The 27,208-nt window shown below is 62.1% G+C and overlaps 1 protein-coding gene across 8 annotated transcripts; it reads right to left on the reverse strand.

Moving 5' to 3' along the window:
- Nucleotides 1-433: 433 nt before the first annotated feature.
- Nucleotides 434-26,998, reverse strand: CIC (capicua transcriptional repressor). Of its 8 annotated transcripts, XM_038528737.1 has the most exons (22): nt 26,850-26,997; nt 21,167-23,676; nt 20,854-20,965; nt 9,197-9,346; nt 8,880-9,114; nt 8,670-8,799; nt 8,393-8,575; nt 8,144-8,309; nt 7,138-7,340; nt 6,832-7,057; nt 6,295-6,398; nt 4,812-6,048; nt 4,543-4,730; nt 4,033-4,154; nt 3,758-3,924; nt 3,360-3,650; nt 2,938-3,263; nt 2,420-2,676; nt 2,166-2,320; nt 1,955-2,086; nt 1,524-1,655; nt 434-1,425 (listed from the first exon to the last, which is right to left on the reverse strand). In XM_038528737.1, exons 2-22 carry the CDS (start codon nt 23,663-23,665, stop codon nt 1,058-1,060), a joined length of 7,383 nt encoding a protein of 2,460 aa, XP_038384665.1. In that variant the 5' UTR covers nt 23,666-23,676; nt 26,850-26,997; the 3' UTR covers nt 434-1,057. The 8 variants fall into 8 exon arrangements, 7 of the variants coding, with proteins under 7 accessions (XP_038384665.1, XP_038384664.1, XP_038384661.1 ...); XM_038528736.1 differs by having other exon boundaries at nt 2,166-2,317; nt 20,854-23,676; nt 26,850-26,998; XM_038528733.1 differs by having other exon boundaries at nt 20,854-23,676; nt 26,850-26,998.
- Nucleotides 26,999-27,208: the final 210 nt, after the last annotated feature.

Consider the following 27,208-nt stretch of genomic DNA (forward strand, 5'->3'; position numbering starts at 1 on the left):
AGAAGAGGCTCCTTTGGGCCTGGCTGCAGTGCTGCCTCACGCCATGTGGGGGCAGCAGGAGCCACTGAGAGAACTGCACTGTACCCCACTCCAACAAGGTTCAGACCTCCTGGGTCACTTCGAGGGTGGACTGCCCTTCCTGTAGCACCTCATCCCAGGCCTTCCCCAACTCCCTCATACTGGATGGCTGTGAGAGAGACACACAGGCACAGTGACTCCCAAGCACCGGGGCTGGAGAGGCTGCTGTCCTGGGTGAGGCTGGGCCGTCAGCCCACAGGGTCCCTCTGATGTTGGGAGGGTAAGGTCCTGGACTCACTCCCCCAACCTCATTGGGGGGCAGTGGTGAGTGTATAGTAGAGTTCCTTGCCCCATCTGGGGACAGGCCCGGTACAACCCCCAATCCTTCTCCCTTTAGAATGGACAACCACACAGGTGTGTTAAACAGCTTTAATTTCGGTCATTTCGGCTTCTCGGCACAGTAAGAAATATTGCACATGATCAACATGTTTTGTTCTGGGGACGGGGACAAGGGTAGGGGGAATCACCTTCTTAGAAAGTACAACCCAAGTTGGGAGGGCAGAGGGGGTGGGGAGAGAACCCTCCCCATGCCTGTGGCAAAGTGCAGGAGCCCCCACCCCAAACTAACCTGAGTCCAGCCCCTCTGGGGAAAAAAGGGGTGCATGAACTCCCCCTACTCCACAGGCACCTCCCTGTGGCCCAAGGCCCACACTACCCTCCAGCTTGTAGCCCTCACATGAGCCATTTTGCATAAAGTACAAGTGAAAAGGTCTGAAGGTAACACACTCCAGGTTATATACAGGGGCTCAGTGGAGGCAGACTGTGCCCCTGCTTCCCCTCAGCTGCCCCCCATCACAGGGAGAAAGCTGTGGGGGGAGGGGATAGACCAGAGGAGCAGACCTCATTCCGCCCCACATTAGAAAGGACGAAATGGCTTTATTGGGGAGGAGGTAACCATCCTGCCCCCCCATTCCTGCCACCTACATACTGTCCATGTCCTGAGGGGGGTACTGTAGGTCCCGGGATCTTCTCGGACCCCTCACCTGCCTGTGGCAGCTGTGGAGGGGCCGGGGGGTGGGGGGGATGGCTGGGGGGGGCCCTCCCAGCCAGGCTGTCCGGGACCCGGTTCTGGAGGTGGAGGCAGTGGCGGGGCAGCCGGAGCTGTGCCAGAGTCCGAGCCAGGTGAGGTGGGGTCGGGGCCCCCAGCAGGGCTGGGAGTGGGGACAGGGGCAGCAGCAGTGCCAGCAGGGGGCGGTCCGGGGAGGGGGGCGTCAGCTCCAGGGGGCTGCTCCGTGGGCGTGGCGGCCTGCATGATCTTCTGGCGCACCTCCCGGATCTTCAACTGCAGGCAGACCTTTGAGGGGAAGATGTCTGCGTAGCGGGCCTGGAAGGCTGCCGTGGCCTGGGCTGGGGACAGAAGGACAGTGGTGGTGGGGGAAGGCCAGGGTGAGAGGAGCAGGCAGGTCCTCTTCCAAGTGTCCCCCACAGCGCTAAGCTAGACTCACCTGATGGGAAGAAGCCATGGTCCTGGAAGAGCTGCATGACCAGGGCCCGGCGCTGGTCCAGGGTGCGCCGCAGTGAAGAGTATGGCACCTTCTCATATTCCAGCTCCCCAAGCACATCCTCGGCTTCCGTACCTGGGAGTGGTGAAAGGAGCAGGGTCGAGGGGACCGCAGCAGCCTTCCCTCCGCCCCTGACCCCCATCTGATGTGTCCACCCAGCAGCCCTCACCGAGTTCTATTCCACAGCAGAGTTCAGAGGGGGCACCCGCCTCTGGACCCTGTCAGGCTCCAGAACCCACCCTCCCATTCTTGACCTGCCATCCTTCTGCTCAGCGACACCTGTCTCACTTCTCATCTGTAACCCCATTCCCAAGACCCCACCTTTCTTGCAGGCCCTGGGTCTCCTATAGCTCTGCCTGCCTCGGGGTCAGTACCTGTACGGTCAAAGGTGAAGATGTCCCCCTCACACTTGGCACTCTTAGGGGTGTTGGGCTCGGAGCTGCAACTGGAGCGTCTCCTCATCTTGCGCTTGGGCGAGGTGGGGTCCTCAGGGGCTGAGTCCAGGTCTGGTCCAACAAAAGCAGGCTCAGCGGAGGCAGCCCCAGTCTGTCCTGTACCTACCCCGGGAGCCCCCACCTCGCCTACCAGTGGAGTTCTTCCTCTTCTTGCGGTAGGAGCCCAGGATGGCCCGGGGCGAGGTGGCCAGAGACTGCAGGGTTGGCGAAGGCAGCACCTCCTCAGGCCGGAACTCAGGCAGCTCAGCAAAGCGCTCCTCGAAGTCCACCTCCGACAGGACCCTGCTGGAGAGCCGGCAGGGTCACCTCTCCTGTCCTAGGCTGCAGCTACCCCCTCTCCTGCCAGCCCCGCACACACTGCCACGGACCCCAGCCCATGCTCACTTGTCCACAGAGTCAAAGGTCTTCTTCAGGGGCGGGGGCCGCACCTTCACCTTCTTGCCGGTACCAGCGGCCTCCTTGCGCTCGGGGGTGTCCCCGGCTGCCCTCCCACTGCTGCCCTCGCTACTGCTGCTGCCGCCACCGCCAGGGGCTGGGGCCGGAGCTGGTGCTGGGCTGGGAGGGGTGGGAGGCTCCCCACGGCTCTCCAGACCCAGCCCAGGGACTCGCCAGTCTGAAGATGAGCCGGGGAATTTGCTGGCCTGGGGTAGGGATGGCAGGGAGACAGAGAACACTGGGTTCAGACTCACCGGGGCCGAACCCAGAACGACAAATAGATGGATGCTGACTGCCCCAGATATAGAGCCTTGGAGAAGACCCAGTCACACAAACAAGCAAAAGAGACAGAAGCCCCCTGCCCCACCAACAAGGACACAGATCAGACAAGCATGCAGGAAAGAGGGATGGAACAGAAAAGCAGGCAGTGGACTAAGACAGAGCCTCCAGGCCCACTGTGCACTCACCATGGTCTCAGGGCCCTTGCTGCTAGTCCGCTCCTCAGCAGGCAGGGGCGGTGGGGGGCTACTCCGGGCTGTGGGAGCCCAGGTCTCTGGGGGCGGTGGAGGGGCTGGTGTTGCAGGTTGCCCCTCAAGCTCAGACTCAGGGGTAGGGGGCTCACGGGCTGGGCCAGGCTCCAAGGGCTGCCGGGCTGCAGGGCCTGACCGCCCAGGGGCACCTGCCTCAAAGGAACCCACGGGAATGCTGGCGATGGCTGCCTTCACTTTCTGGGGGGCCTTAGGGGTGGGCCGCTGGGCCTTGGGGGCCACTAAGCTGTAGGTCATGGAGCCTGCTGGTGGGGAGAAGAGCATTTGCTGAGCCAGGCCTGTCTGGAGCCCATCTCCTGGGTCCCCCAACTCACCCCACCCTGGGTTGGCCCAACACCCACCTGTGGCATTAGGGAAAGGGCTGGTAGGGGCCGGGGTGGCAGTGGCAGGGGCCGGTGGGCCCTTGGGCAGGATGTTGGCAGCAGGTGGGGTGGTGCTAGTGGCCACAGTGTAGACCAGGCCCGGGGGAGCCTGGGATGGCTGGGCCAGGGGTGCTGAGGAGGTGGGTGCAGGGCTGCCAGGGTAAAACGCTGTGATGACGGGACCTCCGGGGGCTGTGCAGGTGGGCGGCAGCTGGGGGCTGGGCACGGGCGACACGCCCACCTGGCCAGGAGCCAGCAGCGGGGCTTGGCCTGCAGGGACAGAGACAGAGAAAGAGAGGCAGGGGCCCCAGTTAAGGGCCTGGGCCACCTCAGCACCACCCTGGGTCCCCAGCTCTGCCTGCCAGGCTGCCCCTCACCTGAAAGCAGGGGCTGCACAAAGGCAGGTCCGCTGGGCCCCAGCGAGGTGAAGCCTAGGGCTACCGAGCTCGTGGGCCCATACGAGGTGACTGTTCCAGCCTGGCTGGACGTAGGGCTGGTGCCCAGGGGCAACGCGTGCCCACCCGCCGACTGCACGTAGGTGATTCTGCCGCAGGGAGAGGAAGGGGGAGGAATGAGGTGAGCTGCGGCCCCCCCACCGCCCCGCCAAGCCCTTCTCTGGGCTGGCCTCCAGGTGACGTTCAGCTGCCATTACCTGGTGGAAGAGGGCAGCAGGACCTTCTGAGGCTGCGAGGTGGGTCCAGAGAGTGTGGCTGGGCTGAGGGGCGGCACCAGGCCGCTGGGTGTGCTCACAGGCACCGGAGTCAGCTGGATGATCTGTGGGCAAGGGCACCCACAGGCTGGGGTGAGCTGGGGACTCAGAATGGGGCGAGGGAGGACCAAGGAAGGTGGGTCTTAGCAAAGACAGGGAACACAAAATTTGGAATTGAGACAGAAAGGGACAAAGACAAAAAAGCAAGGCGTGTGAAAAACAAAGGAACAAGTCGCAGGCACTTAGCACAGAACCGAGATGCACACAGACGTTGAAGCAAGCAGAAAGACACGATCCCACAAACAGGATTCCAGAGAGACAGACAGAACTGAAAAAAAGCACGAGACCAAAAAAAAAAAAAAAAAAAAAAAAGGCAGACACAGAAACCATGGCACAGAAACCAATACCCAGGAGAGAACAGACAAGGAACAGGTGGAGCCCAGATGCCTTTACCTTGCTGGGTGGCTGGGCACCATTCTGCACAGGTACTGAAAAAGGTGGGCTCACCAGGGGCAGCGGCTGGCCAGCCCCTCCACCCCGCACTGACATGCTAGGGGCTGCCAGGGGCACCAGCACCTTCCCGGGTAGCAGCTGGGCTGAGCCACCCGGGGGCGGGGCCTGCACAGGAGAAACGGACTGGGCTGCAAGAGGAGAGGAGAAATTAGGAGGGAGCCACAGGGGCTCTGGGGCCCCTCTCCTTCACGGCTCAGCCCAGGCCTCACCTTTTGGGGGCGGAGCGGAGGGTACAGACTGCAGGATGGGGATGCCAGGAGTGGGTGCGGTGGCCGCCAGAACTTTGCCATTGGTGGAGGTGCCCGGTGGGAGAGTGAACCGGATGCTGGTGGTGGGTGCGGGGCCGCCGGGAGCTGCTGTCTTGGTCCCAGGGGCTGGTGCCGGGGCGGGTGCCACCTGAAGCTGCTGGGGCAGCGTGGGCAGGATGTACTGCACCTGGGTGATTCCCCCAGCTTTGCCCAAGGCACCTGGCTGCAGGATGCCCAGGGGCACAGGCCCATTGGGGCCACTCCCTGCACCTGCTCCTGAGCCTGTAGTGGCCCCACTGCCAGGGGCCCCCTGGGCTATGAACTGAACAGCAGGGGGTGCTGGGGCCCCATAACCGGGCGTGCCCACCAGCAGGTTGGTGACCGTGGCAGGGGCCTTCCCCACGGTGCCCAGTAGGGGCCCAGCCACCAGATGCGGGGCTGGCGAGGTGGCTGCTGCTGACTTCTTGTCCGAATATACTAAGCTTACACCCAGTGGGGAGCTCCCAGGAGCCCGGGACCCTGCGACCGGCTCAGTCCTGGCACCTGCTGTGTCATTTGGAGATGCCTCAGCCCGGCCAGAGGTGGGGAAGGGCTTAGAGGCAATGGGCACAGGAGTGCTACTGACAGGCCGTACCACGTTGGTGACCATGGTAGCAGCTGGGCGGGACAGGGGGGCTGCTGGGGCCCCATAGGACAGTGAGGGAGCCGGGGCCGAGGGCATGCGGCTTCCGCTGCCTTCCCGGTCCTCCTTGTTTGAGGGCAGGACCAGCGTCTGTAGGACACTTCCTCCCCCACCAGGAGGGGCTGCAATGACCGAGGGGCCTGGCGGCTCCAGGCTTCCCACGCTTTCAGGTCTCTTGCGTCGGAAAGCCGCAGGATCCGTTGGAAGGAACCGGGTGGCCTTGGAAGGTGTCACTGGGCCCCCAGCCCCAGGGGGTGGGGGCCGTAGTGGGCCTGCTGTGCTGCCCTGGCCTGACTCCTGGGCCTTGAAGGTCCCTGAGCCCAATGGGAAGGAGGTGGCTGCTGAGGCTGAGGAGGAGGCAGGTGAGGACGAGGAGGAAGAGGACGGGGTGGGCCCGTAGCCTTTGCCAAAGGCTGGAGGTGGGTCCGGGGGCCCTGGGGGCTCAGGGTCCAGCGGTGGGCGGCAGTGGGTAAAGGAGGAACGAATCACAGGCGAGAACACCTTCCGGCCGAAGCCCTAGGTGGAAGAAGGAGACACAACCACATCAGGGAGCCTGGATACCCCCAACTTGCCCAACCCTGTCCTGCCCAGGAGGGAGGCCAGCTGAAGGCCTCAATTCATCCAAGGTGTGACCATTTTGCCACGGGATGAGTAGCTTGCCCTTTCTGGGCCTCAATCTCCCTCTGTGGTGACGCACCCAAGAGCAGGTTATCTCCCCTGCCTCGGACTGTTACCAGAGAGCACCAATTCCCCAGCCCTCACCTTGCTGCCCTCTGGGTCCTCCCCAGAGCTGTCTCCGCTCTCACTGTCAGTCACCCGCTCCTTGCACTTGAGGTCAATGTCAGTGGTGCCAAAGCCGTCGTCAGCTGAGGGACGGAAAATTATTGGCAAAAGGGCTAGGGGCCGGACTGCCCAGGAGGAACAGCACGGAGCCCAGGCTCAGGCCTCAGCTCCCCGCTAAGCCAGAAGGAACTGGCGTCCAAGAACACTGTTCCTCAGTCTAGGATTTACCCCCCTGCCCGACGGGGGGCCTAAGAGCATGCAGATAACACCACCTAACACTGTGCCCGATGGCCTGGCCATCCATGCCCCTGTCCTCCTGGTTTCCTGCCTGGCCGGGAGCTTCCCAAGGGCAGGGCTGGGTCTACTCAGTTTGGCCTGGACTGAATATGCCTGCAATCATAAACAGACATGCAAGAGAAGAAAGAGGAAGAGCCTGAGGCCTAGATCAGATCTTTGCCCACCCCCCAAACCCTAGCCTACTGCTCTCTGAGCAGGATTCTGGGCCTCGCAACTTACCAATGACATCATCGTCTCCCTCCTCCTCACAGATGACCATGCGTTCCTCGTCACTGGTCATGTCCTCACTGGCTGCACGCTGGGAACGGGAGGCCCGGGTGGGCAGCAGTGGGGGTCGCCCACTGGCCGCCAGGGCACCTCCCTCACCGGAGGCTGAGAAGGGGCCTGGAGCCCCATATTGGGTGGAAGGCTTTGGACCGGAATAGGACGCAGGGCCAGACACCATCTGCAGGGCATGTACCAGAGTTCAGTGGGGGCCATCACCTCAGGGCAGCCCTCCTTGCCCATGTCCCCTACCCCCCAGACCTGAGTCAGCTCCTGTAGTGCCTGGCTATCTACTTCGCCACCATCCAGGCTGTGGACCCCGCTGTGGGAGAAGGCCCGAGGCCGGGCTGAGCCAGGTCCGCCCACTGTATGCAGACGCTCTGCCCCACAGGAGCCACTCCCCGGAGCCTTGGTATCCGAACTCAAGAGTGTCTGGGCTGCAACAGACAGGAGCTCCGAGGACACTGCAGAGCGGTAGGAGAGAAGCGTCACAGCGTCAAGACACCTTGTGCCGGCACCCAGACTGGCCAAGACATCCACAAACAGCTCTAAATACTGGACAAGAGAAGTTTAAAAACCCTAGGCCACCTGGCAGAAAATATACCAGTCACCAGCCCAGCATTTCCTAACAAATTGCTCCCTGGGAGGCGGGCCTTCTTTGAGTACGAAAAGCTGAAGACAGGGGGTGGGGTGCTGGCCAGCTACCTAACCATCCCCACGTCTCAGAGAGAAAGTGACCCCACCCTCAGAGTTGCAGGCCCCACCATAGGAGCACTCCCCAAAAGTGCCTCAGGACGGCACTGCACACGCTAGACACTATGCCACTAGCAGCAGCCACGAGGGGCTTCCAACTGTGGTTCTGGGAACCAGCCAAGCTGGGGTTTACACGCCGGCTCTACCATTCACTGGTCTCCCAGAACTTCCCACAAGTGATTCCGCCTCTGTAAGTCTCGGTTTTCTTATCTGGAAAGCGGGTTACAGCTTCCAGAAGTAGAGATTATACTCCTTTTGTTACCTGGCATGTAGTAAACGCTCAGTAAACGACAACCGATAATGAGATCACTGCTTGGAAACTTTGTCTGTCTGGGCCTCCCTGGCTCCTTCATACGAGACAAGGGCCAGTTCCTTTAGGGGTAAGGGTCACCAAATAAAATGATCGGACAGAGAGAGGCTTCTGGGGTGAGGGCGAAGGCAATGAGGGAGAGGTAGCTGGCATTTCTCAGGGAGGTTGGTGCAGCAGGGAGAGAAAACAGAGGCGCTGACCAACCTCCAGGGGCGGCGGCAGTTCCCGTCTCTGACATGCTCCGCTCCCTAGTCTCCTTGTGCCCTCCTGCCAGCCCCAGGCTCGTGGGCTTGGCCTCTGAGCTGGATTTCTTCCTGTCCTTGTTGCACCACTTCCAGTCTGGGTGAGCTTTAAAGTGGGCCTCCTTCACCTGGCCAGGGAGAGAGGAGGGACCCTTCATTCCCTCGTCCCACCAGAGGAAGCTGGGGAAGAGCCAAGAGGAAGAGGCATTACCTGGAAGGCCAGGTCATGGTACTTCTGCTTTTCCTTGGGCCCCAGGGCGTACCACCACTCGCCCAGGATCTTGCTGACGGTCCGGTTGTCCTGGTTGGGGTGACGCTGGTGGACCAGGGCTCGGTGCCGCTTGCTGAAGATCATGAAGGCATTCATGGGCCGCCGGATATGGTCCTTCTCCCGCTGCAGCAGACACAGGCCCAAGTGGGATGGTTAAAACCAGGAGACAGGCTCCGGCAGCCGTAGAGCAAGCTAGGGACAGGTAGAGATGAGGCACCTTGTTGGGGCTGCGTCCATCCTTCTCTGAAGAGGAGTCTCGTTCCTTTGGCAGGGCACTGAGAGACTGGGTCCGGCGTTTCCCGGGTGGCAGGGGCAACTGGATCTCAGGAGACATGATGGAGAGGAAGCTGTGGCAGGAGTGGCAGGGACAGTGAGGGCCATATCTAGGGCCACCCCACCCCCCAGGCCCAAGCCTCGTAGCACTCACGCATCATCGTGGTCACTCTCTGTCTCACTGTCCAGCCGGGGCTCTCCTGGAGGGCCAGGGGCATCCTCCTCAGTGGCGGGAGGGGGACCCTTTCCAGGTTCCACCACCCCCAAAGTGTGGGGGGGTCCAGGCCCTGGACTCTCAGGGCATGTGGCTCCAGGGGGCCGCCCAGGATCAGCATTCCCTGTCCCACCTGGGGGCTGCTCATGAGCAACAGCTGCCGACTCAGCAGGTTCTGGGGGCAGAGAGGCAGGTCAGAGGGCTCTTGGACCATCTGGACCCTATCCCCACACCTTCTGTGGCCCCCCGCTCCTCACCTTTGCTCTGGTTGGAGGCCACTGGGTGGCTGGCAGGTTGCTGGGCCTCACTTGGCTGCACAGAGGGGTCGGGCTGGCTGGGGGCCAGAAAGGGTACTAAGGAGTGCCAGGGGAACACAGCAACAGAGCGAGGTTCCACATTCGTCCACACTGTGGGAAGAAGCCAGCTAAGCTGTGCAGAAGACCTTGCCCTTGACCCCCAACTCAAGCTCTTTTCCACCCTGGATGAGGTGGCTCTACTCTTCTTTTACATCCCCTTCCACTATCCCAGAGCCTCAGAGGCTCATGCACACGACATCACTCAGGAAAAACTCCTCCCTGAAAGATTTCGAGGTTTATAAAAAAGAAAACAGAAGCTGGGAAGGGAAATAGGCCTCACGCCCCATTCCCTCCCCCACCTCCACCAGCCCTGCCACCAGGGACCAGGCCAGAGGAATGACTGGCTCCTGTCACAAACCAGGCCATGTTCGACTGCCATCTCATACTCCCAGGGCCCCAAGACCTCATCAGGGCTAGGAACCCTCCCCAGTCATGCCACGTTCCCAGCACCCGTGTTGCTATCTCACATGATCCTACATCTTTGCCTTGCACTCCCTTTCTCTCCCTTGAGGAGACCATGGCTTGGTTTGCCCCTCTCTTCTCTGTTACCCATAAGGGGTGGGGCCTTAAGTCTTTCTCCTTGCCTCCCTCGCCATACCACAAACCCCAAGGAGCTAGACCCGCCTTTCCTGGGTTGGGCACAGGTGGCTCCAGCATCTCCCCCACCCACTAGGAGAATCTACTGCCCATTAAGAGGTCTCCCAGCCCCTTTCCCTCTCAACCCTGAGCTTAACCTGAGTGCAGCATCCAGCCCCCTTGCCCAAAAAGAAAGGAGGGTGCAGTAAACTCCTTGGAAGAAAAAGCACAGACAATACGACAGACAAGAAAACTGTAACAAGTCTGCGCCCAAGGAATACAAAAGTGCCAGGTGTTTTCTTGAACACATGCACAGGAAGGCACTTCCCTCCCAGGGCGGTAGTCCCAGGGGTCCAACCTTCTGCCCCAGGAGCTGGGTGGTAGCAGGGTTAAGCCCTGGTCTGGGACCCATCCCTGGTGGGGCTCCCGGGGCAGGCTTAGGCTAGGAGTGGGCTGCCCTCTCACTGCTGGCTCCCTGGGGGAAGTGGAACCAGCAGAGGAGGCCCCTGCGAGGGAAGATGATGAAGAGAGAAGGGAAACGCCCTAGCCTTGGTCTCCATCATTCCAGGCCTCCCCCTGATCCAGATCAATCTGACCTGGGGTGACCCCTCTATGCCTTCAAAAGCCTGGACTAAGAGAGCTCTATAAGTGACACTGGCCTCGAGACCTGAGTCTTCAAGGGGCTGACAAAAGAAAAAGTAGCCATCAAATCAACCAAAGGGAGAGAAGGAAGCCAGCACCGGAGGGGGGGGGGGTCTCAAGACCCTGTGAGGACCCTGTCCCCGATCCCTGGGGGCACTGGGGACCACAAAAGCCTACTCAGCCCTCCAACCCCAAGGACCTGAACCTGTCCCTCTCTTCACCAAGATCTTTCTCATCAGGTCTCCTCATCTGCTGGGTGGGGAAGAAGGGGACCAGCAGACAATGGGTGAAGAGTCCTTTGGTCCTGCCCCTCCTCTAGTCCTCCTCAGTGCACTACCGTCCAGGTTCTTGGGTCCCTCCCTCTGTCTCTGCAAAGCACACCACAAACACTCCAGCCCATCACTCTGTTCTAAGCAAGCAGAGCCTCACTCACTTCTCAAGCCCTGTTCTTAGCCCCACTACTAGATCACAATCCCTTCCCCCTCTCTTCCACCTAAGGCCAGCAGGTCTCACGCTGCCCCTATTCTAATGCACGCTCCCCAGCCAGTTACTCTGCACCCCTCACCTCGAATGACAACGGACCACGCCACCCCATCACCCAAACACCACAGCTGTCCCCAGCTACGCCCCTCTCCTCATTCCCATCACTTCCGCTACACTCCCACCTGCCGTCACTAACCGCTTGGCCCAGCCGAGCTCTCTAACTTTCCGTCACCCCTGTACTCCGCCTCTATCACTCTCGTACTATACCCCTATCACCATTACGCCGCACTCAGCACCCCGACACCTTGACCCCTGCAGTCCCAGGGCCCAGGCGCTACTGACCGAACATGCCGAGGCCACGGGAGGCCCCGCCGGACGCGGGCACCAGGGGCCTGTGGGCTGAGTACATGGTCCGGCGCGGGGGGGCCCGGCCGGGGCTCTCGCCTCCTCAGCGGCCGCCGCCACTCCGCCCGCCGCCGGCTCCTCGGCCGTCGCCGCTCGGGCCCGGGGGGAGCTGGAGGCCGTCGCCGCATGCCCCCCCCCGCCGCCCCCCTCCGGCCGCCCCACGCGGGGGTCTCCGCCGGGCGCGCCTGCGCACAGCGCCGCCTGCCTCCCGCCGCCCGGGGGGCGGGGGAGGTCAGAGCGCGCCGGCCCCGCCCCGCCCCCCGGCGCGAGCGGGGGCCGTCACGGGGCGCGCGGCACAGGGGCCATCGGCGCCGCCCCCTCCCTCTCCCTCCTCCCGCGCGGTGCCCGGCGGGCGGGGCAGGCGGGGCGGGGCGCGGCGCGCGTGCGCGGGGGCGGCCCCCTCCCTTCTCCTCTCGCTGGCTCGCTCCCTCCCTCCCTCGCAGCTCCGGCGGGTAACGGCTCTGGCCCCGCGCGCCCCGACTGCCGGTGCCGCCGCCCCGCCTTTCCGGGCTCCGGGCCCGCGGCTCAGCGCCGGGTCGACCTTCGGCTCCGGGCGGGCAGACGGACCAGCGTGCGTGCGTCCGTGCGCTCCGAGCGAGCCCCGCGCAGAGCCACCGCCGCCTCCCCGCCCCGCCACTACTACGCGCTCCCCTCCCCCCGCCGCACCTCCCCCCGCCCCTTCCCCGCTTCCCCCGCGGCCTTCCGCGCAAGCCCGGCCCCCCGCGCGTGAGCCCATTGGCTGCCGCCGCCGCGCGCGGGTCAGGCCCCGCCGCGCCCGCCCCCATTGGCCGCCCCGGGGGAACGTCAGTCATATGCAAATGCGGGAAGGGCGGGGCGGGCTCCGGTTGGCCCCAAGCCGGCCCGGGGCGGGACCGCGGGAGGAGGGTGGCAGGGAGGGCGCACTGCAGTAAAGGCAGCGAGCCAGGGGGGCGGTTCGCGGCACCGCGCTGCGGAGGCCCCGGGGTTGTGTGTGGTGCTACGTGTGTCCAGTCCACGCGAGGAACACGCTCCCGCGCGGCTTGGCCCGCCTCCCTCACGCCCGCCTGGGCGCGCACGGCTCCGCAGGGCAGACGAATTGCGCGCTAGGGCTACGCGAGCCACCCTGAGCCCTCCCCAACTCACACCAGCCGACTCTGACCCCCCCCACATACATACAGACACACACACACACACCCCTCTCGTAGACTTTTCCTGCCACACCCATTATCTCATACACACCCCACGGTCAAGTCAAACACGAAGTCACACACCTTGAACACCTGCTCACATGTATGTACTACCTCCCACACTCCTGGTCCATCACTCCCCACCCATCATCATACACACGTTCTCACCCTTCCTCCACATCACCCATTTCATACACGCCTTGTCATACATGCTTCACCAACGCATATTCTCATTGCCAGCCCACATGAATCATCATACAAACAACATATCAAACAGGCAGCATTATCTCACACATCTCATCACAACCACTGCTTATCCATCATACACACACACCCCCCACATCCCTCCCACCCAGCCACACACACAATCTTCCATCTTCACACACTCTCATGTGGCCTTCCTGGCACCTCTCATCTCGGACACAGGCAAACTCTTACAGATGCCGTCATACTGACCCCGGCACACTATATAAACTTACCCCAGTGAGCACTACTTCAGTATCCTGGCCCCCCAGGTATACAGAGTGCCAAGGCCATTCATCATCATTCAGCTACCCCGCCTGACACTTAGCAGCCACCTGGGACCCTCTACCTCACAGTGTAAGGGGGGTGGGGGGGGCACAGAGCACCATTGTGGGCTGGGTCTACCACTCTAGGCTAGGAGCAACCCCTTCCAGAAAAGGCCCAGGAGAAAGAAAGGAAACTAACATGGGGGAGGGGGCGGCATGCTGAGAGTTTGTATGTATTATACTGCTCATTGAATCCTCACAGCCACTAGGGAGGTATACTTTATTACACCCATTGTTCAGATGAGAAAATGAGGCTCAGAGAAGCAGTAAATTGTGCAAGATCATGTCTCCAGAACCTAACAGCCCAGTGTTCCAACTCAGCTGCTCTTTCCACTACTGAAAATTTAACCTTGGGGTGGACCCAGGCAGACACTCCCAGAAGTCCCGGACTATGGTCAAACAATGATACAGAGAACTGCAGAAAGGTCAGAGAGCACACACACAGACACTTGCAAAGGTCTGGGGCCCATTAGGGAGAAAGGCAGAGGCCTGGGATACCCGAGATGGGCCCTGGGGTCACATTCAGTAGCGGCATGGCCCTGGGGTCACACCTGGGCAGGTAAAGGTTGCACAAGCTCAGATGGATAAAGAGTGGGCTCCTACACAGGTGGAGTCAGCAACAGGCACAAACAAATCCCATTCCCAGCCTATTCCATCCACTGACAGAGCTGAAGGCATGGAAAGGGGGCAAAAACTGGTAATCTGAGCCCAGAGGGGAAGGGAAGGTCCATAGCCCTCTGACCTCCAGAGACTGCAGGACCAGACACTTGGCTGTGAGCCTGGAGGGGGCCACTGGAGGGACTATTAGGTGACTGCCCCCTCCTCCCTACGCAGCCCCAGACTCAGACCCTCCATTACCTCACTGCCCCAGGGACTGCAATGTGAGGCAGAAATCAAGGCTGAAATCAATGTGGCCCGCTATCTCCCCACCGCTGCCCCCTCCTCTCCCCACCGGTGAGTCACCTACTGGCAAGTTAACCCCTTCCCTACTGCAGTGCAGGCGAGGACCGAGCTCAGAGAAACATTGCCCCCAGCTCCCCTACTTCTGCAGGGTGAGAGAAAGAGCTAGGCCTGGCACAGCAGGGAAAAGAGGGCCCCACACATCTGGGAGGGTTGCACATCTGGTAGAAGACACAGTGCCCACATAGGAGGGATGGGAAGAGGCCCCTTACAGGGTAGGGTACAGCCAAGTGGGGGCCCAGCCTGGCAGGGAGGGGCCGGAATCCGGGCGGGAAGGGCCCCCCTGCCCTGGGCACTGGGCCAGCCCTATACTTAGCTTCCATTGTTCAGAGTGGAGGAACCCTGGGTGGGGGTGATTGGAAGTGAAGAGGGAGCAGGTCCTAACCCCAGACAGCTCCATCTCTCCAGCCATTCTCAACCCTAACTGGGGCCTCCCTAATTGGAAAAGGCTGAGGGGGTTTCCCAAACCAGGGCCCCAGCCCCTCATCTGAGAGAGGGTGCAACGCCATCCTTCACTCAGTGCAGGTCCTCGGCATAACTATGGTGCAACCCAACCCTCTGCACCACCCCATCACCAATTCCACAAAAGGTTTGGCGCCAAACAGCCCCCGCAGCACTACCCCACCCCCAGCCCGGGGACAGGGAGCCCAGACGGAGACACCAACTGCCACCCAGGGTGGCACAGGCTGAGGCCTGTCCAGAGGCCTGGGGCGTACAGCCAGGGATGCTGACAGACTGAGGAACAGGCACACACACTCTGAACTCACGGGCCCATTTATTGAGCCCATGAGGCACCGCACCCCTGTGGCCCGCGGCTCCCCACCCTGCTCTACAGGCCTGGGTCCCCGCCTCGGCTCACCACCCCGGTGTCCCCAGCTCCCCTCACCCGCTCTCCACATACACACCCACCCACCCACCCACCCCGGGCGGCGTCGGCGACGGCCAGGGTTGCCTGGGGAACGAGCCCAGGATTGGGCTGGTGCGGCTCGGGAAGGATGGGGGCCTAAAAATAGCGCCGGGGTGAGTCAGTGTGAGTGGGGCTGGGGTAGGCAGGGGGACTAGGAGGGAAAGAGGCAGGCGAGGTGTGGGGGAGGGTCCCCAGGGATTGGGAGACGGACGGGATAGGACGGAGGGGGGCATGTGGGTTCGGGGGTGGAAAGGGGCGGCGGGTGGGGGACTGTACAGGCACCGGGATTTCAGAGGGCTGGTCGGCGCGGACTGAGGGAGGCGCCCCAACCCGGGCGGAGGAGGGGGCGCCGCCCTGCGTTCTCCTCCCCTCCCCGAGCTCACGAGATTTTCCACTCGCCGCCTGGCCCCCAGCCAGCCCCCGGCGGGCCCCACAAAGCCGCTTTGTGCTGGGAGGGCGGGCGGGCGCCCGGCCGGCCTGACACCCACGCGGGCCGCGGCGGGGCACGGGCCAGCTGGCACCCGGGCTGTCTGCGGGGGGGCCCCCCCACCCAGCCCGAGGGCGCGGCCGCTTAAGGGTTAAAGGCGCAGCAGCTTTGTTGGGGGGAGGTGTTCTCGGCCAATCAGCGTCGGCAGGCGCGTAGGCGGCCAATGGGAAAGACAGAGGCCCGCCGCTCCGGGCCTACCCCTAGGGCGCGGGAACCCGCGCCCCTCCGTGCGGACGGGGGCTGGGCGCGGTCCTCTCAGGGTGTCGGTCCGGACCTGCAATGCCCCCGGTGCACCCTGTTTCCCCGGCTGCTTCGCAAGAAAAAGGTTCAGAGGGGGATAGGGCCTTGCAAGACAGGAGGTGGCACGCTCGGGATTTGAACCCAGGTCTGCCTGGCCTCACAATCAGCTTTTCTGCGGAAATAGGGAGACGGGGGGTTCCCTGGCCCAGGCCTCCGTGGGGAGCGGGAACAGGGGACGGGGTGCGGGCGGAGGAGGCGGCGCGGCGGGCTAGGGTCCAGCCGCCTGCGGTGCAGCCGCTGCCGCCGGTGGTAATGGGAGCCAGACGCCGTCGCCGCCGCTAATGCGCCTCCCTCCCGGCCACTAATGGAGCCATTAATGCCCGGGCGCCGGGGGCTCCGGGCCGCCCCCCCCCCACCCCGCCCGGCGCATGCGCGCGCCGTTCCCCCCGCCGCTTGCGGCCCGCCGCCCGCCGCCGCCAGGAGGCAGCCTGACCCCTCGCAGCTCCCGGCGCTGGGGTCTCTTCCACGAAGTCTCTAAGACTACCTCAAAAAACGCCCCTTCTCTTCTCTCCTGGGCAAGTCATCCTCTTCTTCCCAGCCGAGGCCTCCTTCCTCTCCAGGACAGTTTCCAGGGGTCTCTGACACCCAAGCCTAACCTATTCCCTCTCCTGCTCTAAACTTTTGGCTCTTCAGCGACCAGCATACAAGCTGGCCTGGCGAGACCTGGACTCCTTGGCACCCTTCTGCCAATCCTGGGCTCTAGTGTCAGCTCCAGCTTCAACGAGCAAGAGAGGTCATGCACTTTCACCCCTCCTGGCCTTTGATCCTACTGCTACCTCGGCCAGGAACACCCCTTTCTTTCACTGTCCTGAAATCAACTCGTTCCTCACGCTTCAGCTCAAATGTCACTTCCACTGTGAGGCATACCTGTACCTCCCTCATCACCCTGCACCGAGCCACAGAGTTGTCTCTGCCCTCTGGCTTGCCCAGACTACCTCCTTCCGCTCATCCTCGCTGGTGCCTGCATCCATGTCTGCATTCCCCACCCATTTCCCCCAGGGCTGCTCAGCCTGAGCTTGGTACAGATGACTAGGGACTTCTGGTGGGAGAGAAGGGGCTCACTGTTGGAGACAAAATGAAAATTCTGGTGGGCAGAATCTGGATTTGGGGAGTCCGGAGAACCTAGGCCCCTCTTTGGGCCTTATTTTCCCCATCTGGCCAAGCACAGTTGGTGGGTACAGCCTGGTCTCTGAAGTCTTACTCACTGGGGCAGACTACATGTGGGATTCTGTTAAATGGAGCTGGCACTAAATGTGTCTCCTGCAAGGCACTGAGGAGGTGGTAGGGGTGATCCAGGTCATGCCCCCTAGCAGGTGGGTGGGCACGGGAGCTGCTTTCCTGTTGTTCCCCTACAGCCGGATCTGCTAGCTTGGCCCAGGCAGCCCCCGCCTTCCTGCCTGACTTGGGAACAGGTGCTTGGATGGAGATGGCTCCTGGCACCTCTCAGCATGTTTCAGGGACAGTGGTGGGCAGTTAATTTGTCAAGGAACAGGAAGGGACTCTCAGGCCTGTACAACCTCCCAACACTCCCCAAGAAGGGAGTAAGGGACCCTAGTGCTTAGCAATTGTCCACTGACTCAAAGGGATGGAGCACCTGGACGTGCAGAGAGTGGATGTGAGGGGCTAGGACAGGGACAGCAAGTCTGTTGAAGGAGGGGGAGGAGGGCCAGGGGAGGCCCAGGGACACAGGATCCCAGGATAGGGGACCAAAACAGAAAAAAAGTGGGATGAAAGCCTAGACAAGGACTGATGTCTAGGGAGGAACAAACCAAGAAAGATATAGGGAGCCAGACAGAGAGAGAGCCAGAAGTCCAGAGAGAGAGACTCAGACAGACCCAGAAATAGAGACCTAGACAGACAGATGTAGGGACCCAAGGGAGCAACAGATAGACACACAGTGGCTCAAAGGCAGGCAGGCAGAGGCCCAGGAGAGGGGGGCACTGCCTGTCAGTACGGGGAAGCCAGGCGGAAGCTGGGAGCTAGAAAGGAGGCTGTGCCAGGAATGGGGCTGAGACATCTGGCCTCCTGGGCTGGGGCTGCAGGCCCTGGGGCGGCTTCCTCTCCTGGGGAGCAGGCGGGAAGAGTCAGAGGGAGGTGGCAATGGCAGCTGGCTGGCCCGGCCATGCACAGAATGTGGAGAATGCCGGCCGCCTGCCCCGGCACGTCCCCCAGCGGAAGCAAATGCCTGGCGGGGGGCAGGAGCAGGCAAGCTGTCCCAAGCCGCCCCCTCACACCTGCTGCCCTGAGTGAGGGTCAGGCCTTGGCATGAGCGGTCAGAAAGGGACCAGACCACGGCCTCACTATGCCACTGGGCATGGTCTTCCCTATCTGGGCCTCAAGACGGAGAACGCCCCAAGGTGCCTGCCTCCCAAGGGCTTGGAGAGGCCTCTGGGACAAGAACAAAAGGACCTGCTGGCTGAGAACCTGAGGGCAGCCTGGATACCTCAGCATGGGTGTTGTTAGGGAGGCGCTGCTCAGAACCGCCAGGACAGGCACTGGACAAGTTCTGACGACTAGACAGCCTGCAGCCTCCCTTCTCTGAACCTCAGTCCCCACCCTCCCACCCCCCAAACCGGGCTGGTAATCCCTACTGCATAGCATCAGGTGGATCCGACGAGATGGCCCCACACCTGGGGCTGAGCACACGGTAAATGCTTAATAAAAGACTGGTTACTATTATCGTTACCATTATTGTTGAGAGTACTTAAAAGCCTGGGCTCTGGAGCTAGACAGCCTGGGTTCAAATCCTGGCTCTCCCTCTTCCTAAGTGGGTGGCTTTGGGCAAGTCACTTAACCTCTTGGGGTGTGGTTTCCTCCTCTGAACACTTGAAATACTAATGGCGCTGGCCTCCTGGAGTGTTGTGAGGATTTGGTGAGTAAATGCTCAGGCGGCACTTACAGAGCTGTGTACCACACGCACGCATTGGTGGTGCTCAAGAAATTCTGACGGCTGTAGCTTCTGGCAGATCTGGAGATTGGGAGACCTGATTCAAGGCCCGGTCCTGACCCTCCCTGGCAGGACGATCTCAATCAGGACTCCTCCGTCACTTTTCCTCATCTGGAAAATGGTGGCAGGTACCCCTGTTGGGGCTGCCCTGGTAGGCCTCGGGTCACCTGCATCAGTGCCATCCCTCCCCAAGTGCCAGCAGTCAGGGTCACGTGACACAATGCTCTGAAAACAATGTCGGGGGCTGTAGGCATGTGGCAGGGGGAGATGGTTAAGTGTCCTTCTGCTTCATTTTCTTTATGGCTAAGGACAGAAATCCCTGCTGTGCCCATTTCTGTGGAATTTCACTTGTATCAACTACCCTAACAAATGTTAGAACTGCTGGAGGCAGAGCAAAAAACAACTCACAACCTCAGTCTATGAGTCTGAGGGACAAGCACAGCCCCGTGTCCCTGTGTCCTGGGTCTAGACCTGGAGCTCCGTGAGGTCAGGGCCTGGGTTCCTTCCTGCATCAGCCTCTAGCCCTAGTCCCTGCTTCCACCCAGGTCCCCACCATGGCCTCCTTCCTCCCTGGTCTCCTTGCCTCTGGTCTCAGGCTCCGGAAATAGCCCTCCACAGTACAACCATGGTTGGATCAGTTCTAAACCTTCCATGGCTCCCCAGTGCCCTCCAAGGTAAAGTTCCCAAGTCTCCTGAGGGCCCTCGATGGTCTGACTCTCACTCATTAATATAGCCCCATATCCCCACACTCACCCTCATCGTCTAGAGCCTTTGACTTTGCAGGTTCCACTCCTTTCAAATACTTACTTTGGCCTCAATGCCTTTCCCCAAACCCTTCCCTCTGCCTAATGGTCTTCCTGCCGGCCTTGCCAGGCTCACATCTGCACACCCTGCATATCTCACTCTAGAGACCCTGGCCTCTTCTCCAAGAAGCCCTCCCTGACTTCCCACAGCCTCCTGGCTTCCCCCATCCCAGCTCAGATCACTCTGGATGCTCACTGTCTGGGGACAGAGCTGTGTCCTCAGACCAACTAGCACATGGCCAGGCCCAGAGGCATAGGGCCGGGATACTCAGTCAAAAGTGGATTAATAAATGAGATGTTAAGGAAGGGTTGGTGACTGGTCACCCTCCCTGACAGTTGCTCTGACAAGGCCTGGCCTGGCCTCTGGCTCTCCCCGCCTCTGACCTCAGCCCTCTGGCCATACCAGCTTTCCTCAGCTGTGCTCCTTCTGGCCTAGAAGCTTTCCTGCCAGCCTCCTAGGAGGCTCTTCCACCCCGCGGTTGCTGGTTACAACTCATCCTTCAACTCTTGGCTTACACACCCTTTCCTGAGGGCAGCCAGACTGGATTTCACACCTGGAGGCCTGCCCAGCACACCCCCAGTTCCCCTACATGGCACCGACCGCACCTGTGATATTTACCCGGCACAGGCGTGAGGTGAGGGCTCCAGTCCTGATCCTGCCACCCCGAGGCAGAAGGCCCTGCTGGAGCCTCCATCTTCCCATCTGTAACCCAGCACTATGGCCCAGGGGGACGAGCCAGCCAGCCTGGCTTTGAAGGCTGGCTCCAGGATTTACTAACCATGGGATCCAGGGCAAGTTACTAACCTGGCCTCCGTTTCCTCTAAATGAGCATAATCCTAGCACCCGCTTGTTAGGTTTGTGAAGACGAAATGAGTGAATATTTCCAAAGGGCTGAAAACAGACCCTGGTACCGTAGGGGTGTGTCTGAGGGTTCGGTGAGATAACTCACACGCAATGCCTATTATCACGGTGATGCCCCCGCCAGTCCTCCAGACATGGCAGCTGTCATCACGATTGTCAACTCTGTTACTCCATCAGAATTGTGGGGGCCTGGCTCCCAAAGCTCAGGAAAGGTTTGCTAACTGGTAGAGCCCTTGAGAGTGCATTTCCAACAGGAGCCCTCTGAAAGCACGGCACTGAGCCTTCCAAGTCCAGTCCCTTGCCTGACAATGTGACTTCCTGCTGAAACATCTACGCTAATCTCCCCCTGAGCCCCTCCCAAGGTGGGGAGCTCACCTCTCTCGGGAGCCAGTTTGCAAGTGGCCCCGTCTAAAACGAGCCCTCACCCGACCCATCCACCCACATCTCTTACCTGTCCCAGGTCGGCCCATGATGACTTCCTTTTTAGGGGCAGGATGGCTGGTGTAGCTGCTGGGCACCAGGACGGGCAATAGGGCAGCAGGTGAGGGGTGGAAGGCCACCGGCTGGAAGGGTGAAGAAGCCAGGCCAAAGGTAGGCATCGGCTGGGCCACGGCAGTCGGCGCGGCTGGAGGCACGGTGATGGGCACGGGGGCTGGCAGAGGTGGGGGCAGGCCAGGCTTCCCACTGGCCACCCCGGGGGGCACTGGGGTCTCTCTGCAGCCCCGCCCAGGTCCCGCTGCCCGCGCCTCGCCGGCAGTGCTCACCTCCCCAGGGAATTTGGAGGGCAGCGGCACATCGGGGTTGCGAACAATAACCGGCGAGTCCCGCTGCACAGCAGGAACCCTGCGCACAGAGGGCCCAGGGTCCGAGGTCAGGCCAGCAGGTGGGGGCAACAGCAGCAACGGCGAGGGCTGGCGGGAGCGAGAGAAGGGCACAGCAGGTGACACCGCCCGGAAGCCAGCCGGCGTGGAGGGCGTCGGCGTGTGGGACACCGAGTCCACGCCAGAGTCTAGGCTGTCGCTCTTGGGGAAGTCCGGGGTGGCTCCTCCGCCCCCTGTGCCCGGGGCCCCCAGAGCCCCTGGGTGGGGCAGCAGCTCTGTCTTCCTCCGCCCAGGGCTGATGGGCACGGTGAAGGTCAGGTTGGTCTGGAAGGTAGGTAGGATGCCAGAAGAATGGCGCTCTCTGGGGGCGGGTGGCGGTGGGTGGGGGCCCAGGTCTGGTGGCGTCAGCACGCCTCCCTTTGGGGTGCTGGCGCTCAGGTGGCGGCTGCGAACAGCAGTGCGTTGGATGACTGGTGAGGCATTGATGGGGCTGAAATTGGCAGGGCGGAAGCCAAAGAGCGGCGACGGGGAGGGCGATGGGGCAGGTGAGAAGGGCGACTGCGTAGACACGGGGGAGAAGGAGGGCGTGCCCGAGCGAGAGCTGCCCAACGACACCAACATCACGGCCGCCTCACACTCATCGAACTCAAAGCGTGACAGGTCAGCGGGAGCCACCAGGCGTGGGCGTGAGTCCCCACGGGCCGCCACACTGCTGGCCTCACTGTCACGCGATGTTTCGTCGCCCCAGTCAAACTCGGTGCTGCCCTCGCGCGCCGCCACGCCCGCCGGCCGCCCGGCGCCACCAGGGCCACTGTCTGCCAGGCCCTCCATCTCCTTGGTTCGCATGGACAGGTGGCGTGAGCAGTAGCCCCGCCGCTGCGACTCCTTCATGCAGCCGTCTCGGGAGCACAGCCGTCGCCACTGCTTGCCATTGAACTTCTTGCGGATTCCGTTGGGTGTGCAGACCACGTCACCCTTCTTATACTTCTGCTGGGCGGCTGTCAGCGGGGTGCGGGCCCGGGCGGCTGGCGCAGCCCCCTTCTCCAGAGAGGCCACGCTGCTGCTCCGGCTGCCGCCCTGGCTCCCCTCTTGGCAGGGTGAGGGCTGCTCGCCAGGGCGGCCTGGGCCTGCGAAAGCCGGGGACTTCGGTGGCGGTGACAGGAGCTGGGGCGGGGGCAGTGGGAGCAGGGCCGGGGTGCCCAGGGCCGGCGGGTGCTTCTCCTCGCCCTCCTCGCAAGTCCCCAGGTTGCCACCGAAGCTGATCTTAGACACCTCGGCATCCTCAGGCTGCTTGGGGTCCAGAGCAGCAGGGCAGGGGGGTAGGGTACCCGCTGGCTCAGCCTGCTCCTCCTCAGGGCCCGCAGGGGGCTTCCTCGGTGGAACCTCGGGTTCCCAGGGGGGCCGCAGCAGGCGCAAGCTGGAGCGGGCCACCCACACGGCCTCCTCGGGCTCACGGTGCGGCAGCTGTGGGGGCTGTGGCAGGGCGGCTGGGGGGCCTGGCTGGGTGTTGGGGCCAGGGCTGAGGCGGACCTTGTAGGCAGCCGGCTTGGTGGCCACCTCCACCACCACACCCTCACGGTAGGCAGCCACACCAGGCTCCACACAGGTACAGACAGCGGTGCCCACCACCAGGGCACCCGGCGGCGGCGTGGCATCCAAAACCACATCTACACCGCCGCCGCCGCCGGGTGCCCCCTCGTAGAAAGTCAGGGCCCGGTCCCCGGAGAACTGTACCCCCAGGTCCTGGCTTCTGCGCACCTGGCGCACCACGGCCGGTAGGAAGAGGCCATCTCCGCGCCGAGCCAGCACCCGTTGGGACCTCAGCTGTCGCAGGTCATATCCACCACTGGCGCCACTTGGGGGCCAGGGGCCTGGCCCGCAAGCTTCGGCTGGCTCATCTTCCAGGTCAGCCGAGTGCTCGCTGGCTGTGTCAGTGGAAGAGGAACGGGTGGAGGTGGGTGGCCGTGGAGGTACACCCAGGGTGCCAGCCTCCTCCGGGGTCCGTGCTCTTTCTTCGGGGGCCCCGGCCGCCCCACTGCTCCCACTGCCAGCTCCGTGCTCCTCCACATATTTCTTCTTGGGCGCTCGAGACTTGAATGTGGCCGTCTTACGGCTGAGGGAGGGCTCCCAGCGGCTTGCCTCCCCCTCTACCTTGGGGTCCTCGGCTGGGCCTGGGGCCGCCGGGTCATCAGGGTGCAGCTCGGGGGGCAGCCCTTCCGCCCCAGGGCCCCGCTCGGACTCCTCCTCTTCACCCTCCTCAGCCTCTTCTGGCCCCGGAGGTGGCTGCTGCTGCTGCTGCTGTGCCTCGTCGTCTTCCTCCTCTGGCTTGTCGCCCTCCCCAGCCCCTCGCCGTCTCAGGGCCTTGGCCCGGGTGGCTGGTGGGGACTTGCCGCCACTGCCAGAACCCGGGAGGCCGACACATGCCTTCTTCATTGGCTTCATCTTTTGTCCACCTGCAGGTGGGAGGCAGACAGGGATCATCGGGAGCAACTCAAGGGCCCCCCAGAGCCAGTGTGCCCCAAGACTTCTCACTTGCTGAGGCCACTGCCTCAACTCCATGATGCCCAAAGCCTCTTTCCTGGCTGTCCTCCACTCATGTGGGCCAGGGGCCCCAGACACAGACTGGCACCGTGTACCCTGAGTTATACAGTCTGGCTCCTCGGGGACACTTACATATATCTGCTCCCTCTACAGAGGCCACAGCAAGTGTGTGCAACTGCCCAGGGGGACACAAAATGCAGTAACCGTTCATGCCTATGGAGCACTGACTTTGTGCCAAGCCCTGGGCCGAACTTGATTTTATTAACCCATTTGATCCTGACAACAGCCCTGAGAGGCAGGTGCGACCAACAGCCCTAGTTGAGGAAACTGAGGTACAGAGACATCAAGCAACTTGCTCAAATTCATCCAGCTAGGAAATGGCAGAGCTAGGGTCTGAACCCAGGCAATCTGGCTGCTCCAGAGTCTGTGCTCCTAACCATTTCAGTGTGCCGCCTGTCACATGATCCAGAGGGCACGCTTCCTTGCACTGTCACTGTCCAGAGAGCACACACACTCATACACACACATGCACAGGAACACAGTCACAGAAAAGGAGGTGACTGGGCTGTGATGTGAGCCTCTCTCCACCCCCACCCCCAACCCCTCTGGGCCACCTGGCATGGCCAGACATTGTGGGAAGGAGTGGGCAGCTGGAAGTCCTAAGGGACGGCTGCCCACTCTTCTCTGCACCCCAGGCCTGCCAGGTATAGCCATCTCCCCAGATCCTGGCAGGGAGCAGGCAGGGGCACGTCTGGGGCAAGAGCTTATACCCAGTACTGCCACGGGGCCGTGCATGAGCACACGCACGCGCACAAAAACACACACAGAGGCACACACACGTCATCACACAGTGGGACACAGAGCTACACCCCAGGGTTTCGCTGTCCCACTGGATGGGAGCCTGCCCCTCCCCCACAGCACCCAGCGTGATACCAGCAAGCCCAGCCCCCCTTCTGGCCTGCACACATCCCCGCCCTGACTGGGCTGCCTCTGGCAGGGTGGCTGAGCTGGCCAGGCCCCCTGGGGCCCCCAAATATGCCCTCCGGCTCCAGGTGGGGGTAAGTGGGAGAAGGTCAAAGAAAGCAGGGCAAGCCCAGCAGGCCAACCTCACCCACTTCCTGAACAGTCATTACTGCCCGCCCCCTTTCAAGCTGCCCTGAGAAAAGAAAAGGGAAAAAACTTTACTCTAAAGTGACTAAGAGAACCTGAGAGGCCAAAAGGGGGCCTCTGGGAGGGTGGGGGTGCCTGGGACCATAACCCAAACGCAATCTGAGACACCCCCAACTCAGTGTGCAAACTCCCCCAGGAACCCCTGATCTCGTGTTCTCCTACTTGGGGCCTGCTCCTCCAGTGGACCCTGCAATCTCAGGCTGCTCCTTCTCTGGACCAATCCTGGGGTCCCCACAGGCAGAGCCTGTAGGGTCCGGGGCTTCTCACACTGGGGCAGGCATCCAAGTGCCCAGGAGTTGGGAAGCTGCCACCACCTTCTCCCCACTGACCCGCTGGGCCACCATCCTGGGGACTGAGATCCGGCCCCAGTCCTGCCCAAACACAAACCTTTGCATACCCCACCCAGGGCCTACAACCATACCGCCTGGCACCCCTGGACCCTGCCACCTGATCCTGCCTCTTCACCCCAAAAGCCAAGCCTTTTTCTTTCCCCTGGGGCCTACTCTCTCCCTGTTCACCCCACTTTGGAGAACTCCCACCCAAGGCCCTGTGGGCCCTCACCTCCTTCAGAATCTAAGCAGTAACTCCTGGAAGCCCAGGCCGGCCCAGGCCCTGGTTCTTCAGGGTCTCATGCCCTCTGGTCCCATCAGCCCTGCTGGCACCAGCTTCTCTGCCACTCTCTCTCCCATCCTGTCACCACCTCTACCTCTCTCCTCACAGGCCCTAGGCCCCCTCCTCAATCACCCCATCCTTGTCACCCTCATCTATCTCTGTCACCTCTTCCTCCCAGTCACTCTCCTGTCAGCCATCTCCGGACCTGTCACCTTTTCTCTCCATCACCTCTCCTTGTCACCCCTCCAACTCTGTCCCCTCCCTCTCCCTGTCACCCTGATCTAGTCCTGTCACCCCTCCATTCCTGTTACCCATTCTCTGCCCACCATCCCCTCTCCGTCACCCCTTTTCTGTCTCTCTTCCTCCCCACCACTTCATCCACTCTATCCCCCCTTCCCACCATCCAACCCACCTTTTTTCCCCCTGTACCCCCTCCCCGTCCCTGCCACCTGTCCCCTCTCGGCCCCCAGCACCCCAAATCCCCCCTGCCCGTGTCAGCCCTGGCCCCGCCCCTCACCTCGGGCTCGGCGGGGTTTCGGGGCGGGGGGCCGTGGCCCCGGCTCGGTCCGGTCCGGTCCCTCCCCGCCCCCCCTCCGGCTCTCCCTCTCGATTCTCCCTTTTTTTTTTTACTCCAACACACAAAATGGTGAATGGACCTGCAACAGCTGGAGCAGCCAGCCAATCACCGGCCACAACCCCGCTGACCGGCGCCGTCCTAGACCAATAGATGTTCGCAGCCTGGTCGGCTCCGCCTCTCCACGACGAGCGACATTCGCCACGACCAATCCCGCCCACCCGGCAGCGCAAGGGGGAGGGGCCAAAGTCCAAGACCGGCCTCCCTCTGGGACCGACACCAACCTGAGCCTACGACCGCCTGATCTGCCTAGGGCCCTGCCCCACAACAAGTGATGGGCATCAGCCTTGACCAATTGCAGGCCGTCCTAGTGCAGAATGACGAATACAGTACCCACTCGCCCTGCACTCTAGGCCGGAACCCAGCCTCTGTTAGGGACAGTAGCCAATGAAGTGCAAGAAGGAAGGGCTAAGGGATAGGCTGTCCAATAAGCGGACTGAGAAGGCGTGGCCTGAGCGTTTGTTGACCGGCTAGTCGCAATTCCTGCTGGGAATGGTAGTCTTCTGACGTCTCCGGCCCATAGTCGACAGTACATAACAGACTACAACTCCCATGTGACAGAGTGCTGTAGCACCAAAGAACTCGGGCGAGGAGAAAAAGTCGGACAGGGCAGTTCCTGTAAGTCTCCCTGCACACCGGGAGCATCTTAGACCCAGGGCCCCAACTCACCCGGATTCCCGGCTCTGGCGTCGCCAGTGGCTCCTCTCAGTAGCGGCTGTAGCGGCACGAGGGGGAGGTGCGAGGAGCAGCCAACCGCCACCCGCAAGCCCCGCAGCCAATCAGCAGCGGCCGGGGCGGCGCAATGACCTCACCGGGTTCTACTCTGTTACCCCTCCCCCACGTGGTTGTTGCTGTCGGTAGCCGGGAGTAGGGAAGTTTGGGGTGGGGGGGAGGGGAGGAGAACGAGTGATGTCACCTTTCCCCCGCTTGATTGGCTGTAGGGTGGCCGGGACTATGACCAATCAACAGCTTCAGAAAGTCCGGCGCGGCCCCGCGGAAAGCCCTGTTGCCACCGGGAGGGGAGAGAA

Source organism: Canis lupus, chromosome 1 (assembly GCF_011100685.1).
Source record: "Canis lupus familiaris isolate Mischka breed German Shepherd chromosome 1, alternate assembly UU_Cfam_GSD_1.0, whole genome shotgun sequence".
In the NCBI taxonomy this organism is placed as follows: Eukaryota; Metazoa; Chordata; class Mammalia; order Carnivora; family Canidae; genus Canis; species Canis lupus.

What these genes read in the sequence shown, in the direction of transcription:
- CIC (XM_038528733.1), bottom strand. Translation starts at nt 23,665, where the DNA reads ATGAAGCCAATGAAGAAGGCATGTGTCGGCCTCCCGGGTTCTGGCAGT. An exon ending in CACTACAGGAGCTGACTCAG is followed by an intron (nt 7,058 to 7,137) that starts GTCTGGGGGGTA and finishes CATGCCCTGCAG; the next exon opens with ATGGTGTCTGGCCCTGCGTC. An exon ending in GGGAGACGATGATGTCATTG is followed by an intron (nt 6,399 to 6,831) that starts GTAAGTTGCGAG and finishes TCCGTCCCTCAG; the next exon opens with CTGACGACGGCTTTGGCACC.